The sequence below is a fragment of the Cygnus atratus genome, chromosome 17 (assembly GCF_013377495.2).
Source record: "Cygnus atratus isolate AKBS03 ecotype Queensland, Australia chromosome 17, CAtr_DNAZoo_HiC_assembly, whole genome shotgun sequence".
In the NCBI taxonomy this organism is placed as follows: domain Eukaryota; kingdom Metazoa; phylum Chordata; class Aves; order Anseriformes; family Anatidae; genus Cygnus; species Cygnus atratus.
In genome coordinates this window covers 6,068,902-6,087,326 of record NC_066378.1, presented here as the reverse complement: position 1 = coordinate 6,087,326, position 18,425 = coordinate 6,068,902, and the positions used below count along the sequence as shown (strand labels likewise).

The 18,425-nt window shown below is 39.5% G+C and overlaps 1 protein-coding gene across 2 annotated transcripts in view; it reads right to left on the bottom strand.

Annotated features, from left to right (window-relative positions):
- Window positions 1-4,989: 4,989 nt before the first annotated feature.
- Window positions 4,990-18,425, bottom strand: part of PI4KA (phosphatidylinositol 4-kinase alpha) — a 60,743-nt gene continuing 47,307 nt past the window's right edge. Inside the window, exons 42-55 of one of the 2 annotated variants that reach the window (XM_035556832.2) lie at window positions 18,019-18,072; window positions 16,662-16,782; window positions 16,234-16,363; window positions 14,578-14,648; window positions 13,712-13,784; window positions 13,528-13,598; window positions 12,846-12,955; window positions 12,085-12,189; window positions 11,489-11,614; window positions 11,065-11,185; window positions 10,260-10,419; window positions 8,849-8,938; window positions 7,883-7,966; window positions 4,990-5,717 (exon numbers count right to left, since the gene is read on the bottom strand). In XM_035556832.2, coding sequence (XP_035412725.1) covers window positions 5,666-5,717; window positions 7,883-7,966; window positions 8,849-8,938; window positions 10,260-10,419; window positions 11,065-11,185; window positions 11,489-11,614; window positions 12,085-12,189; window positions 12,846-12,955; window positions 13,528-13,598; window positions 13,712-13,784; window positions 14,578-14,648; window positions 16,234-16,363; window positions 16,662-16,782; window positions 18,019-18,072 — 1,368 coding nt within the window. In that variant the 3' untranslated portion in view covers window positions 4,990-5,665. The remainder of the gene's footprint in view (window positions 5,718-7,882; window positions 7,967-8,848; window positions 8,939-10,259; window positions 10,420-11,064; window positions 11,186-11,488; window positions 11,615-12,084; window positions 12,190-12,845; window positions 12,956-13,527; window positions 13,599-13,711; window positions 13,785-14,577; window positions 14,649-16,233; window positions 16,364-16,661; window positions 16,783-18,018; window positions 18,073-18,425) is intronic. The other variant, XM_035556834.2, reaches the window with a different exon arrangement.

The following is an 18,425-nucleotide window of genomic DNA, read 5'->3' as shown; positions in this document are numbered from 1 at the left end:
ATGCGCACACAGTTTTCAACAAGCATCTTAGAAAGCTTAGGTGTAATAATTGAAACCAAGTCTCACACAGGGGAAGGGAACTTCACGATACCAATACAGGATTTTCTCTTTTCTGTCATCCAGAGACATGTTTCTGAGGCATCACTCTGATACCACTACAAGGATGAAATTCCTCAGAGAGCTACAGACTCAGCCCTTCTCATGTCAGGATCATGGTTACCACCCCACACATCCACTCCTAACCAGTACATGCAACTGGGACTGTCTCCTAGATTTGCTAAATTTAGATTTTTTTCCCCACAGCAAAAGCACAATTTGGCCAGGCTTGCCATGGCAATGATGAGACAACTTGCTTAAGAACAGAAGAGGATGCATCCCTAAATGTTTATCTGTCACCAGTGAGGGATTTTTCATTCGCAAAGGGGTGTGAAGGGCTGTCAGGGTGTGTAACAGAAGGTACGGGCACTTACACCCAGATTCCCCAATTCCCTTTCCCTTTTGGTTCCCTGGCTTCCCTCGGGAAAAGATACCTGAATGCAGTCAGGTAGGTAACTCTGCTTCAGAGAACTGCCAGCCATCATTGCCACGCACATTGCCAGCATGGATGACTACTGAGATCGCTTCTCTGTGTCACAGTGTCATCCTCCTTATTGTGCTCTGCAACAGCCGTGTTCCGCTCTCCCCTGCCAGGGACGTACAGCCAGGAAGGCAACAAGCAAACAGAGCCACACAGTGTTCATAAACCTTAACACAAGCGTGTTCTCACTTTGCTGCTTCTGTAACAAGTACCAAGGATAACCACAGCAGCGTTGACCTTGAGTTGGTGTGTTAGAATAACAAGACTAACAGAAACACTACCATTGATACTGTATGAAAAAAAAACACAAAAGCATCACCTAGAACTACAAAGCTCTAGCAATAAGGCTGCTGCAGTTGCAATAGCCCATCAGAAACAGTCCCTTTGGGGAGGTCGTGTTATTTAACAAACCAGTTGATGCCAGTACTGCATATATCACAGCTCATCTGCTTTTGCCAGCTAAGTAGCTTATCTAATAAATATACTTTGTCACGTTACAAATTTTGCTTCTTTACTATTACAAACCCCATGACCTCCCAAATGCAGAATTATGACTAAAGCAGATGAGGCACACACACACACACACAAAAAAAAACAAACACAACAAGGCCACCACTGACATAGGGTAGGTAACAGCTTGGGGTAGGTCTCCTTTCCACCAGGCTTGGAAACTGACGCAGCACCTCCAAACTTGATTTCAATCTGCTTTCACTAACAAGGTTGGCAGAGAGCCTTTATCTAGAAACAATCCCACACATGCTTTCCTTGAGCATGCTACATGCTGCCCAACCAATTTTAGTCCTGGTACATGACAAGCAGAAATGCCATGTCGTAACACTGTGCAGCACAGGGTGATCTTTTTCATAAGGTCAAACAGTTATTAATCATGCCTTTAAGCTGTATCTGCATCCAACACAAATCATTTCACTTACTGTTCTTTTTTTCCACGGTGTTCATTTGGAACCAAGGGGTACCAATGGGCATGCTTATCACAGAATCATCTAGGTTGGAAGAGACCTCCAAGGTCACCTAGTCCAACCTCTGCCCTAACACTAACAAGTCCTCCACTAAACCATATCACTAAGTTCTAAATCCAAACGTCTTTTAAAGACCTCCAGGGATGATGACTCAACCACTTCCCTGGGCAGCCCATTCCAATGCCTAACAGCCCTTTCAGTAAAGAAGTTCTTCCTAATATCCAACCTAAACCTCCCCTGGCACAACTTTAGCCCATTCCCCCTCGTCCTGCCACCAGGCACGTGGGAGAATAGACCAATCCCCACCTTGCTACAGCCTCCTTTAACGTACCTATAGAGCGCGAGGTGAAATATGGTGAAAAGGAAAAAAAGTTTTAACTAAATTGCTTTGTCAGCAACAAACCTTTACTCCCTCCCCACCCTCCATTCTCTCAGCACATCCCAAAGAGGAATCTAGCTCCTCTTCCCATGTTTGAACATTTCACTGGCTCCTCCAGAGTTGTTCCTGTTCTCTGCCCACATCAGCCCCAGTGTAATGCAGAATGTGCTAGATGTCCGCAGGGGGTCCCACGACCCTGCACACCAGCCAGAACATCACAGACACATCGCAATAATGGAGCTGGATTGCTGTGCTTCAGTCTCTAACGCACATAATGAGATTAGCATTTGAATAGTGCTGATCAAGTTACCAGTAGCATTGAACCCTGGGTCCATCAGATGCAAATGAGCCACTATAAATTTTGCTCCTTTCTTAAGGGCTCTTTATATTCACAGCCAACGCAGAAAGAACTGCAGTAGGTATGGACACGGAAATCTGTCTCTCACTGTGACCTGGATTTCTGACAGTGGAGAAATGACAGGAGCATCTTTGCTGAGAGAGATTTTTTGAGAGAGTGCGAGCATTTTTCCCTCCCTCTTTTTGATGCTTCTTTTCTGCCAGGGCTGTGGAGGCATTACAACATATGCTGATATAACATTTAGGGACAAAAACATTCAGAACACTTTTGTGTAGGTCTTTATTTTATCTGATCCTAATTACCTGAGTGACTTCTGAAAGCCTGCCGGACTTCTTGCACAGAGGACTTGCATCCTTCCTGGGTGGGAGGATGAAGGTGAAATAAGTCCGTCATCTCCAACTGCCTTGATTCAGTATCTCCGAAGTGCATGCAATATATTGGAGCACCTTAGCCATTTCTTCTCACCTCCCCTCCTCAGTCTCCCTAGAGGAAGTTTCAGAACACATCCATTTAGGAAGAATCAGCTTTAGGATACTGCTTTGCATGATTAAATGTACACTAGCTAATCCTCTCTGTATCCCACCAGACACTCAATTATAAGGGAGGTTTTTCTCATCCCTGTACCGTGTGCAGGAACCCTGAGGGGCAGGAAAGGAGGTACAGTCAACTCGTGAAAATGAGAACTGCACGTGTCAGCAGGTGAGCTTTGGTGCATGCCATCACTAGAAACCATGGAGAGAAACAAAGTCGCAAGAGCTCATCTTTCCTACTAACAAGGGTTTCTTTTTAACATGTTTACATTTCTGCTGGCTGCATACCAGAAGAAGCAACACAACCAAGAGATCCCAAATGCAGTCATCTTTTAATTTTTTAAGAGCGCACTGCAAATATAACTGAACTAACTTGTTCTTGTGATCATTCCAGTTGACCTCTACATTCATTTGGCTCCAGTAACTTTCATTTTTTTTTGCACAAACTTGATGGAAGAAACTAAGATCACGTCAGATCTCTAAGCAGCCTGGCTGAAGTACATAAAATAAGCAAATACTGTGAAGAGCTCTCAAACTCCTTCACTTTCTGATACAAACCCCTGGATGGCTTTAATTGCGTTCTAGCATACATGAGCTGAGATCTGCAACTGGGAGTGACTTTCTGTAGCCCAAACCCATCATGAGCATAGCTCCACATAATATTAATATATCTAATGTTATTAATCACTAGCTGATGCTTCTAGAACCAGATCTTCCTAACAATACTACTACAAGTTTTTGCTACAACTTTAGCGAGGGTGTTTACTACTGTTAGTCTTCATTTATCCTGGACTCATTCAAGATGGCAATTTCTCATGCCTTCTCCATTTACTGCTAGCTACTAACTGACCTTCTCATCATAAGGCTGCTTAAGACGTTCATCTGGGTTTTCAGCTTACACGGCACACTTATCTTTAGGTGCAAAAGAGGAAAATACACGCGTTAGCTTTAGTTAGCTAAATAATAGAACTCCTCACCTCCTTCCCTTAAACAAGAAGAGGCCTTCACATCCCCACCCGCTCCCTGTTTCAGGAGAAGCCTGAGTAAGCACATTGCATTTGTAATGTTGTCTGGCTCCTTTTCCTATGAAGCCTGAGTAGGTATGACTAGCTTCAAGCTTAGAGCACAAGAACTACTCCACGTCCCAGTTGCTCGTTATTAAAAATGAGCTGAATAAACACATATGACAGACTTACACACTACTTTTCCCAGTGAGCAGGAGATTCGGGGGGGACACTCGAAGGTGCTCCAAAGGGGACCCTGACAAGGGCCCGGCCGCCCCCCACACACAGCGCCTCCCCCGGCCCTCGGGGGGAACTCCGGGGCCCCGGGCTGGGCGACGACGCCCCAGGGCCATTTTCCTGGGGGGGGGAAGCTTCCACGGGAGACGAGGGCCCCGGCGTGAACGGCTGCAACCTCCTCGTCGTGCGGCACACGGCGGCCGGGCCCGCCTCAGGCTCCCCACGCGTCCACCCACTCAGGGCCGAGCCCGCCTCAGGGCCGTACCCACCTCACGAAGCCCCCCCACGCGCCTCAGGCCCGGGTTCCCCTCACGGCCCCGCCGCCCAGTTAAGCCCCCTCACGCCCCAGGGCGGCGTCTCCTCGGGGCTGAGGGAAAGCACGGCCCCGCCCGGCCCCCTCACGGCCGCTCGCCCTCAGGTGCTCGCCCTCAGTTTACCACAGGTGCGGCGCGCGCGGCCAGCCCGACCCCGCCGTTTCCCGCCTTCGCAGCACGAGGCCTTCCCCGGCTCGGCGGTGCCGTGAGGTGGTTGCTGAGGAGGCTCCCAAGTAAAAATGTTCTGAGGGGGGCATCCCCACAAAACACGCACAGCACTGTCACCAGAAACCCACAACTGTCATCTAAACTGCACAAGAAAACATGAAAAAAAGAACAGCTAAAAAGCAGATTTTACCTTGTGGCCCAACCCAGCAAGAAGCATTTAGAAAGCATTTGTTCCTACACTTCAGCTCCTTCAGCTGTGCGTCTTGGACAAAATATTTATTTCATGAATAAAAACTGTCATTAAAGATGGATGAGAGCTGAAGAAAAAAAATATCACATTTATCCAGGAGAAAGGTCACAATATAATGAACAGTGGCCAGTACACAAATGTGCAGAACGATGTGAATGATGTAGTGTATAAACTAAAACTCAGTACACATCAAAAGATTTGCAACAGACACAAAGTCTAAGGTCTTTTATTACATTTTATAGATTAAATATATCTTCAGTAGAGTCTCTTTTTTTAAAACACACAGAAGGAAAAAATACATTCTTCATGTACATATGAAATACTGACCATGTAGCAGGGACCATGTACAGTGCAAAGTATGAACATAGCTACACAAGATATCACCACCTTGGACGATTATCAGGGTTTTGTTTTTTTTAAGTAAAAATTGAACAATGCAACATTTCTGCTTCCAAAGAGAAATCCATACACATCACTTCCATAGCGTTTTGTGGAATCATGCAGGAAAGTGGTTTTTTTTTTGTTTTACTATTTAAAGGTATTATAAAATCCTTGCATTGCATGAAAAATTATCAAACTCCCCAAGCTTTACCTCTTTCACACATTCATAATCGTAGTACAATTTTTATTGTGATTGCAGCCCAACTCCAAAAACCCAGGGACAAAAATAAATATATGTAACCTGATAAAGAAAAAGGAATGAACCAGACTGATTGTTGCAATGTCTAGGAAACATGTACCCACATGTACACACACATACACAAAAGGTGGAAGATAGCAAGGTGCGACTGAGTATCTCCTATTTATTACAAGTCTGGAGCGAGGGCACTGGGCCACGTGTTTCACTTCAGCAGTGAATCTTCAGACTCTCTCAGTATGGGATGTCATTCTGGTAGTACTGGATCATGTCGTATGTTCTACTCCTAGAGGAGAAAAGCAAAGCCAGGGTAAATGAAAGTTAGAAGAAAACAGAACATGGTATCCATTGTCACGAAAACAAACATCAAGATCCTACAGAAATAAAACATAGGTGATGCAAATTAGCTTATAATCAAAACCAGTCTTACACACTTTGAAGGCATTGTGAAGGCCCATTTATTGTTATGGACAGCACAAAACGTCCTGCTCTTGTTTAAATTAGCTAAAAAATTACTTCTGTGCTTCTCACTGTGGTAAGAACAGTAAGACATAAGATAGTGCAGTTCTGAACACAACACATTCGTGCTGCAATTGCAGCTTGGAACCTGTTTGGATAAACCAGAAGCACCTCATGTTGCATTGGCCATTTGTTTTAGGAGAAAGAAATGCATAATGAACAACACAGGTCTGTACAGATCCATGATCATGTGGATATCGAGGTAACCCCAGGGAAGGAGAATGCTAATAATGAAAAAAAGTGCAGGGGAAATAGCTGCATTAATAGCATCATCTCTGATCAGTGACCGAACAAACATATCTAAGCCTTGTTACAGACAACTCGATTAATCCACGGACAGAGCTTACTCAGGTCGCAGACTGACCATGCCACAAGCAGAGAAGCGCAAGCTTGCCACAACTAAGCTGTCTCTGACGAACACAGCAGTGTGACTGAGTTCACAAGTCCCAATATTAGAGTTTTATAGCAGATGCACCAGCAGGCACTTGATCCAATTAAGCTCTAACAGGGTTGTATCTGAGCCAATGAGCCTTACTGTTCCCAAGATGAACACGTGCACAGCTACGCAAGAGTTTGTATTAGATTCCCCAGCATATCCCACAAAATTTGCATTAACTTGGATACATATATATATATATATGTATAGGTCAGGTGACAAAACCGATGTATTTTATGATAATGAACAGTTAGATATGGTTCATATCACTGATGGAGTAGAAGCAAAAGCTACAGATGGAGAAATGTCAATAGCAACCCTTATCAAAGGTGATAAAACATGTACTTAAGATATTTAAATATTAAATTTATTGTACATATTAACTACATTAAAATTACAGTTTATGCATAACTTCCTTTCATGTTTTTTGTACAAGATACTAAACTACTTATGTAGATACTATACTAAACCGTAAGATACTTGAAGGGAAAAAAGCTACAGTTGATTGACTAGCTTGTCATTATGATTATTTTTTAAATTGCTAATTATCTTGACAGAATTATTCCATTCAGCATACTGAATAGCAGATCACAAATGAACGTGGCCCAGCTACACAGATATTAAAACACTGCATTGCCAGTGCTCTCTACTTGAGAATTTTTTCCCTACCCAACATTGTACAGTAAGTAACATATGGTCTAGCAAAATTATTAGCAGATTAATGTTAATATCAAATCACAAGAAAGTGGGAAGATTGGAACTCATTCATAAAGAAGAGTCAAATACATTTTTTGTGAAGAATACTAGCTTTGAATTTCAGAAGGATAATGCCTGCAATTATTTATTTAATACTTATTATTTATTTAATTATTTATTTAATATTAATTAAAAATAATTTAATACCTGCAAGTTACTATAGAAAAGACTCTGAAAAGACACTGCAGTTCTGTTGCAGATTCATTCATACTCAGACAAATGGGCCACGCACATTTCTTTTTAAGAAACCTTCTCCTTACAAAATAAAGGACAACAAACTTCAAGATAATCCCTCTTTACCCTGACCAGAAAGCATGCTATTCCTGTTGCCATCCAGTACTGTTCTTTACAATTTATCCCTTCATAGGTGAACCTACCCTACACAAACAGGGATACACAAGTAGACATATCACCTCAATAGTACAGCTGGGCATACCCCAACACAGAAGACAAAATGCTTTACTTTTAGACCAAAGATTCACTCTAACAGAAAATCTATTCTTTAGACTAGCCAGCCTTGCTGTTTGACCAGCCTGGACTTAAGCCTTCCTTTCCAACATAAAACGGAGGAGACACAATGCGTTCAGAAGCAAAGCTCATATCTATTATTATCACAAGATCAACTAAACGTTTCGTGTCTGAGTGATAAAAACTGTAGTTTTTAGCTCTGCTCAGATTCACCAGCTTATGGGTTCACCTTTCCTTTGGTTGTAGAGACAAGACATACATAGATGGCAAACCTGTTGCTGAGGAAACAATTCTGGATGATCTTGATTATGAAAGTTGCAGCCTCCCGTTCTGTCATGTTGGGGCTGAACCTGTGTCTATATGCAAAAAAAAAAATCACAAAAAGTGAGAGTACAAATTAGTGTACTTTCTTTTGAGCATGACACAAATGTGCCTTTGTAAAAGTTCAGCCTGCTGTCAGTTTCACCTGCTGCAGGTACCTACTTCCTGTGAGACTACCTTGTACAAACTAGGTAATATTTTAAAAGCACTTGCCTCTATTTTTACAGAGGAGACAGAGGCTATGAACTTTTAATCTATTTTTTTTTTTTTATAGTTACCACTTTTATAGTGGTAACTATAGGAACAGCAGATCCCTCTTTCTAGACAGCTGATGCTTTTAAAATATCTTTGTGCCTAGCAATGACCTGGAGCTCCAGCCCATCATACTTCATGAAACTGTGCTTACGTTTAGGAAATTGTAGGAAGTTATGTGCAGGAAATACTGAGTTAACTCTGGAGTCATAAGCCCAAAGGGCTGTTTAAAAAAATCACATCATAATTTGTGTTTGCATAAACAACGTTACAACATAGTCCCATTCATTGCTGCATTATCCACAGAACAAATTCAAGTTGCTATTCCTTGGATTGCAACACCATTTCAGAGAACGTTAAACTCTGCAACATGTTACCTCTCATTAAAGCAGACCTTTCCTGTAAGTAGTGCTTCCTTCGTAGTGCTAAGAACTGAAATCATGCACTCACAGAGTCACTGCACAGCTTGAACCTAATTATATGAAAAGGCCTTTGAAATTCCTACTTTGAGATATTCTATAAACAAAACGTTACTATTTTTACAACAGTAAGAAATTTAAGATATTTGATTAGCATGACAACAATACTCACTGCACAAGCTGTGACAGTGCACATGCTACAAAGAACATATGAACGTTTTCCAGTTCATATAAATGCTGACTTACTTTAGCAGTTTGATTGTCTGCCCTCGGAAACAGGGCAGCCCTGTATCCAACATTAATGTAACCAGTGAGACTACAGCATCCATATAAGGCCTGGAGGAAAAAGAGGACAAAAAGGTTACAGCACTCAAACTTCTGCAGCCTTAGCAGGCAAAGCAGACAAGTTGAGGAGTTCAATGAGCTGAATCACACCTTTTTCTGTAATTAAATCAACACATGTAAACCTCTCTACATTTGCTGGTAGAGCTACACCACTGCTTGCAATCTCTCACTTCAATTAAATGTCACTCCTCTATGTTGGACTACCAGATACTCAGAATGCTGCAAGATGAACAGCCTCAAGGGAAATTATATAACGCAATACTTTTGGAAATAACACTTTGGCAACAGAAAAGTAAATCAGTGCATCAAAACAGTACAGAGGGCTGAAACCAGCAATACCACAGTAACAGATTATCTGCTACTTCCTAATTACCCTACGTAATTCTTTGCTACAAAAGCCAGGCTTCCCTTCTCCCTCCTCTGCTCCCACTCAGAACATTACCTACTATTACTCCACTACTTGGGTGCAGAGCAATATTACTATAGTGGTATATATATATTACTCTAGTATTACTGTAGTAGTATTTTACAATGTTACTGTAGTATTATTCTGCTACCATTTCTGGCTTGACAGAACTTTCTCCAGATTGTTCCCCTTCAAGGAAGCAAATTTTGCATGACTTCAAGACAGCTCCTTCTGGGGCTATTAGCTGAAGAAATTCTGTAAGGTAACATCAATAATACTTCACACTTAACGATAGAGCAATCCCTTATCTGGACTCTGTCATACTGTCCTCCTCCTAACCACATCCAACATCTGCTCCATATAAATTTAGTAGTGCTCATGCATGTTAAAGCAAACCTTGTATGCTTGGTATGAAGCTTGGTAAAGTTGCAAGTCTCTACTGTGACTGGCTGGCAATCATAGCTGAAAAGCAGAGCTAACAAAACCCCTGCATATTTTCCAACAGAAATCGTAGCACTTTTTCCTACATAATTATCTCTAGCTGAAATAACAATGAATATGATTGTCCTATTTGGGAAAACAAGATAACGATTCTCCTGGAGCTTCTTAATGCAAAGTTTTATCAGCATACTAAATTGAGTGAGGAAAAGAGACCATCACATTTATAAATTGAATATAATACATAAACTTCTCAAATATCTCATACAAAACCAGAAAAACAAAAACAAAACCATGAAGTTAGGCTGTAAAATTGCAGGATTCTTAAGTTGTTTCAAAGATTGCAAGATATAACAGAAAAGTCTGACAAATTCAGACCCCCCTACAGACTAGTGTTTATTATTTATCTTCCTATCTGGTTTTAGGCGTGCAAGAGCATCCACCTTTGAGCAGTTAAGACTGCATTACCTGACTGCCAGATAGCCTCTGACACACATCTCCATAAACCATTTGAAAGGAGTTGCCTCCATTTTTCCTCCCATTATCATCACCATCTCATCAGTCAGCTTAATGTCAGGCTCCCATCCCAGATTTCCACCAGGTGAGCTTTCAAACATGAATCCAAAATCTGTGCACAAAAGATAAGTTGCTTCAGAAACTTCGTTGGTTAGTTGTGCACTGTCAAAGCTGACAGAAGAAAGGAGAGGTGGATTTTGCATATCTGTTTTCCTACCAGCATTTAAAATCCAAATGGAAAAAAGCTTTGATGAAGTGTAAAAACACCAATGAAAGAATCATCACTGTAACACTAGACTATACTCAAGGACGATGACATCAAATAAACTTTGTGCTGAAACATCTGTGCAGTTCCAGAAAAGCAAAGCTAAGGCAGAAGTTACAGCCTTACGTAATTACATAAATTTACTTGTCAAATTTAGTTCAGACCCATACACTGATGAAAGAAATCCAAAGATACATTTATATATCTATAAATATATATAGTTGTATATATATATGAATACATGCATATTTATGTATACAAACATAATCCATACACGTGTGTTTATACTTTCCTGAAGCTGGTTAAACCTTGTAAAGCCAAATTTACACAGAAGCAGCCAACACAAATATACACAAAATACTACTAAACAGGCATGAAAAATGTCCTATGTATATTTACAAACCATGAAACCAAATTAATCTCAAATGGAAATGGCTTATTAACTTCTGTGAGCAATACTTTACAGCAGAAGGAAAGATGACTACAACTGACCAATGTGAATGATGTGTCCCTTTTTGTCCAACATGATGTTGCCATTATGCCTGTCTTTAATCTGGAGCAGAAACAGGAGAAGGCTATATGCAGCCATACTGCGGATAAAATTATAGCGAGCCTGTACAAATAAGAAGTTGAAACAAATCATAAGAACACAGAATTTAATAACTCTCCATACCAGAAGCAGATACAGCTGAACATTTTATTCTTTTTCATGATTAGTTTGAAGCAGTGTTCAATGATATTCTCCATATATCTACAGCTGCAGTAACTTCTAACTTACTCATAGCTAAAATGGATTATCTGCATCAGAAGCCAGATACAGCATTATGGTAGTCATTATCTAATATTTGTCATTATTTCTTATAGCTAGAATGTTTCTCAGTTGAGATTTTGCTGTGCCTGCCAACTGATATTTTACCTTCTGGAATGCAAGGGTAGACTCATCTCCATATTGCCTTGTAAAGTAATCATACATCCCAAAGTCTGTCTGCCTGCCCAGCTGGTCACGGGATGTACAGTCAGGAATGCATTCAATAACACCACACTGAAGGGGAAAAAGAGAAACAGGTCTGTAAAGCACACTCCCAACATATATTTTGTTCATGGCTCCTGGCAGTCATACAGGTCCCCCAGGAAATGTAGGGAAGCCTACAGATCACCGAATACAGAATTTCTAGTTAATTCATAAAGAAAGTATATCCAAACTTCAAGAATTTCCATTCAACATAAGACAAGATCTGCTACTTTCCATAGACTTGCACAATGTAGTCCCCAAAATCAAACAACAAACATGAATAACCGCAAACAGCAAAATTTCAGAGCCAAAAACTTTAGAAACACAGGAAGCAGGAGAGGAAAGACTCTCCATGTCAATGGTAATCCAAACATTTGGCATAAGCAATGTGGTCAGTATTTCCTTGCAGTATGGAAATTTGTGTGTGCTAGAAGATTTTTGTGTTTTTTTTTTTAATTAGGAACTATTTTCTACAGCAGTACAGTTAAAGGCCCACTTACCCCAGGAGCTGTGGCGACTACTCTGTATGGAAACACAAAAAGATCCAGGCCTACCAGCTGAAATATGTTCTTGAAGAGATCGATGATTTGTAAAGCTAACATGTCCTGTTATACAAGAAAAAAATTGCATGAACATTACAGGGGTTACGGATCATAAGTCAGATTACAAAAAAGCTCTGAAGAACTCTGAAGTGAACATTAAGTTCCCCCAGAAGGTCTGCAGATGTGTGCTTGTGCATACACGGAGACTGGGGGAAATCAAAAAAGGAAAAGATAAATGTTGTTTAAATGGGTAACAAGCAACACAGAAGATTTGACTGCTGACAAACTATGAAGAACAAACTTTTCCATCATTCTTTGATTAAGAGGACTACTAATAACTCCAGAAATAATGGCAAGCATTCCCCTTTAACCAAAACCAATCAAGCTTCAACATACAAGGTATCGTCTTGGAAAGTACTTTATGTTATCGATAGTTCAACTGTAAAAGTAAATTCTAAAAAAGAATAAAATATAAGTCATTGCATTAGATGAACTATTTTGAAAGAATGATCTTTGTTTCCAAACCAGATTTTTCTACAGTGGTACAACACAGTTCTCTTCCCTCAAGCATAAATCAATTTTCTCCCCCAGTCCACAGCTAGTGGGGATTCTCAAAATTCCAAAGAAAAAAACATTTCCACACTAAGATTATTTCCTTCTTACATACTGTCACTTAAAAATCTGTCTTCTACAACTGCAAAGTCTAGTTAGCTTTGTACCTGTCTGCAGTCATCGCCCACTTTAAAGATAGCTGCCTGCCAACAGATTTTCTTACTGTCTACCCCTTCTTCTGCACTTTCGTCTATGGAATCAGAACGACATCGCAGACCTGCAAGAAGAGTACAAAGCAAAACCCAGATGTAGACTTTGATTAGTAACTTTCTATCATGACAAAACCTTAGCACTCAAAACCATAACATTTCACACTGCAGGTTCCACTACAGAATTTTCTGCTTTGCAAGGTGAATTCTGCAAGGCAGTTCCTATTCTATATTGGAATTGGAACATATACATTAAAATAATCTTCGTGATTTACTTGATAAATGCCTGAGTTACATTAAGCTAGTCAGCTAGAGTATCCCACAAAATTTATTACAATAAAAAGGTGCCAAAACATGGAGTTTGTTACACTCTAAAGACCAGAGAAAGGCAATTAATTTATATGTTAGTCTAAAGTAACTGTTCACATTTCTTCAGGACATGTATAGTGGCTTCCTTCCAGAGACTTTTAAAAAAAAGTCTCCATTTTATGCAGTTTCGTTTCTGAGCTGAACCACTGCAGATAAAGTTCAATATGGAAATATTTTTACTGCAGCAGCACAGGTCACTAAAAGCAGACAGTTTTAGAGGAATTGCTGACTCTTCATTAGTAGCATCAATGATTAAGACCCATTCACTAACCTTCTTTTTCAAGCTCACTAACTCCACATCGCTTCACTTTAAATTTGGCCAAGTAGGGTGCTTTTGCTGCACTAAATTGTGACAAACACAAAGATGAAGATGAGCACAAGTTATCCAAACAAGAATTTATAGAAAAAAATATAATGAATTAACTTGAAGGAAGAATACAACAAGAGCATGTTACCTCTGCATAGGAGTTCCTGATTTGTAATCAATGTCCAGAACAATAGCTTCAGGATTGCTGGGCAAGTAGCAGCCTGCAAAACGGAACAGACAGCTGAGAACAAACTCATTGGCCAGTGTGACAGTGACAGTCAGAGAATAACTGCTGTTAGCATCTCTAGCTTCAGTACATGCTTCTGAATTAAATAAATGTTAAACATAAACTAGAGAGTACAGTCTGTGAGCCAAGAAGGGTGCAGTACCTTTTCCATTAGTCAGCAACTGCAAAACTACAAGAATACAGTTTTAAACTAATACTGTAGAATCTTTATCACAGAAATGTAAAGATAGGGCTTCTCTTACAATAGCCTTTAGTAAGATGTGGCAGCATGTCCCAGTGTACTAGGGAGGACTTTTAGCAACAAAAACATGGTACAAGAATTGAGACTCGTTAGACAGAGGTCAGGACAAGCTTTCATCAAAGTCCATTTTAAAGGGAAGATTCAGATAGGGAAAATATGTTAAAAAATATAAGGACCTTGAGACAATGATGTTACAAGGGCGTGTCTGATGAGAGAAAAAGGAGAATGAAGGCTTATTTTTCCCTTTTCAGATATACATCACTATATTTATCTCTGTGTTACCTAATTTGACTGCAAGCACTTTTGGGCAAGTTTTGATGCACCATGTAGAAATTATTAGCGGCGTAAAAATATTTGAGTTGTTTCAAGAAATAAGCAATCCAACTGAAACAGAAGAGCAGTCACCTAGTCACAAGCATCAAAACTGTGAGCATCCACTTGCCAGACATTTCAATGTTTGCTTGCAGAAAATACACTACTCATACTGAATGCAAAAAGTCCACTACATTATTAAATTACTTCTTACCAGGTTGCACTTTCACCTCAGACAGGGCACTCAAACAAGCTTTTTTTCTTTCATCTCCTTTAGGAAATGGCCTAGAAAGATAAACGATATTTTATCTACCTACATACTACCCTTAAGTTTGTTTCAGATTTATACAAAACTTCACAAAATACATTTCCTTCTGTAATGACAAAGATCTCTTACTGCACCTCTTCTTAATGAGTCTTCACTTTGTAGACTTAGTCTTTGCTTTGCAGATCTAATGCTGACTTGATATACAGGTTGCTGACAAAATCAAACAGTAAATGAAATATGAAGACTCTTCCTCATAGAGAAATTCAAGCATAATTATGCTTTTGCAAGCAGTGCTATAGTTATATTGATATAATTTTCCTTTGTGGACCTTACTCCAGAGTAAGAACATTGCATTGGAAGTGGTACAAGCTAACTGGAAAAGGACAAGCCAGTAAAATGCCTATGCAATTACACGCCTAATTTGCTCACATACTTAGCATGACTGCAGGTGTCAACTGGATAATTGGTAACATGGTTAACGATTAGCATGTGCAATTACCCAATTTGCACAGGCACTTGTGTTAACCATCTATTGAAATTAGTCATGTAATTGCAAATTGCACGCTCACCTGGAGTAGCAGCATGTAACTGAAAGGTATTCCTTATGCTCTGGTTTAAGAGGTACAGCAGATTACTGAGGCGGTAACATAACACTTAAGATAATTAAATCATCACAGATGATAGATTTGTTCATTTATGCCATCTACAAAGCAAATAGTGTTGCCTTTGTGTTGTCTTTACATGGGAGATGCATAAAAAACAGATGTGTTTTAAGTCTGGGGTGCAAAAAAAATGCTTGCAATGCACAATTATGAACAGTCGCTTAATTACGACTAACAAATTCATCCTAAATATCAAGATATTCAGACCCTAAGGCCCAATTTTAACTCATCCTACTGGATGAAAACATTTTGACACACGCATAAAAGACACTTAATATTTGATAGTTTTTGCGAAACAAGTGTCCTTTAGCCCAATGCCCTTATACTGGTGGTTTGCAAAGCTTCATTTTAAAAGAGGTACGTTCCAGGATATACATTTTAAATGCCTTTCAAATACTTGAACACACCAGAGAATAATTTTAAAATATGCAATAAAACCACACTTACAGACTTACAACTTGTGTGCTGAGCTGCTGCCATCCACTGGCGAGCTTTATAAAGTTAAATACCTTGCTGCAGTCAGCAGTGAGAATCTGTGAGCAAGACTTTCAGTTTTAAAGATGCACAATCCAGTGCTTGTGAAACCACATCTTTCTCCATAACCATGGGAATTCTTTTCCTTCCATTTAGGAAGGAAGGAAAAATACTTATAAAAATGTTATAGATGTTTCAGACAGAAGAACTGCTGGTCCAAAGCACACAGATCAGACCAAATATAAAACATCAATGTAAAATGAGCCTTTGCATCCTATTATGACTCTTAAGTTACATTAAAAACAAAATCAATTTCTTACCATATGAGTAATTAATTCTTTTTTTTTTTTCCTGAAAACACTATCTTCAAAACCACTGAAAGCACCTTAGCCTTTTAACCATGACACTGGGAATTTCCAGAACTACGAGTCCCAGAAGAGCACAATCTCTGCAGTATAACACTTACTTGATAATGGCTGAAACATTGGTGATTTTATTAAAGAAATCAAATTCCCGCTGATAGAACTCCTTGGCTGGGCCAGATAATGAGCCAGTTATCTCCTCTACTAGCTGCTCCAGGAGTTCCCCAATGTCAGCTGCATGTGAAAAAGGAAGCATCTGCATAAGAAGCTTATTTTTAAAAGCTAAATATTATGGGTGATGGGAATAGCCACCTATGGGTAGTATTCAAAAGAAAAAAGTATTGACACAAACATTGCTGCATCTCTTGATACATTCTGTCAGGCAGAACACTTCTATAGAATGGGCATGGACCCTATCTCTAAAAATGGAAGAAATTCCCAGTTAAAAGGATTCCTCCTGCCAAAAGCAAAAGCGAGATTTATTCTGAACTAAGGCAAGGAGTTAAACTAGATTATATTTTACAGCACTCACGATCTTTTTGGTGTCCTTCTTCATCCAGGTAGATATTAGTTTTCATGTTCCAGATGAATTGGTGAGCCAAGAGCTGGGATTTGGCAGCTGCCCACATGATGTATTCTCTAACGTAACCCATCTGCAATCATATCCAGTTCAGTAAGCAAAGATCATTACAACTCAAGCAGATTAAATTTTACTGTTTCTATCAGCAATTCTTCAAACTCAAAAATATTTAAAGGATGAAAGGAAGACCACTGCAATCAAATTCACATTGTTAAAAACCCATTTAAGAATGACAGTGTATTTTAACAGGTAGGGAATTGACCTAAACTGTTTTCAGCTTTATTACTGACCTATTCCACTACTCTAACTTCCCACCTCTGTGCCATTTACTATATGTTCTATTTGGATTTCAAATCTCCTTGAGATCTGGGCATCTCCTAGTATGTGTACAATGCACAGGAAATGCAACAGAGGCATTGGTCTTGCTTGGCATCACTAAATGTTCCTGTAATATCAGAAATGTAGACAGAATTACACAGACTCAACATTTTGGTGTCAAGAACAACACATCTTGGCACAGTTCCACAGAAATTCTAGGTAATAAGAACAAACTTACAAAAGAATTTGAAATGTATAAGGGAATTCTACTCATTCCAGGGACGGCATTCCCTTTCCTCTACTTGCAGCTGCTACTTTAGTCTGTGAAGGTTTCTCTGTTTGACTAACAAGACATCTGATGTTCATGATCTGCACTGCAGAGGTTATTTATTTATGAGAAGTTCTTAAAAAAAATAACTATATACAGTCACCTACTTTACTGTCTGTGGACGTCTTCATCTGAAAATAATGCACCAGCCAAAGTTCACACACCTTATTGGCATACAACAATGACCTCATATTAATGAACTGTGAACTTGGTCCTCAAACTTTGCTCCTTACTTCTGCAAGCTAAAGCTAAGATCTGATTTCACGTAGGTGATGGAACAGTGAGACACCCCTAGATGTTTTTTCTGGATAACTCCACAGCAAAATGCTTAAGGATAGTGATTTTAATTTCATTTCTTTATTGCTTGTCCCATGCAGACCTTCAGAAGCCATATTTGGAGTCCTCAGCTGAGGGTTCCCATACCAAAATTTTGCTCCTGACAGATGAGCTTCATAGCCTCTGGTCTCTCAGGTTTACTTGTTCATAAAAGAGGTGTATCCAAAGCAAGTTAGCCTCTACAGACATTTGTATTTTATATATTAGATATAACATAATAATAACCAGCAGTAGTTTAACCTTAGAGTTTGACTAATTTGCAGTTTTAAGTCTGAAAGCTGTTTTAGAAGTTTGCTTGGTTCATATACAGCTGTTTCAGATCCTCACCTTATCATACCGTAGTGCCTGAACAATCTGTGGAATGTAGAATAAAATGGCATCCTGGAAAAGAAAAGTCATCAGGGTTTTTATTGTTATTGTTTTAGCACTCAAGAATGGAAGATAGGTCACACGCACTGAAAAGCTTCCTTCAGTTACATGATGGAACAAAATTTCAAATACCACTGCCTCTTCATTTTAAACTCTATACACACACACACATTATCTTCTCAAATCAAAGGATTTTTTCTGCCCTTTCTGACTTCAAAAATATCATTAACAATCACATATTTTATAGTCCTAATACAAGTTTAACAAGGATTAAAAATTATCCAGAGAAAGGAAAAGATCTGAAAGGAACTATTTGAGAGGAACACTCTGAAGAATTCAACTTGGTGTGATTTATGACAAAAAAG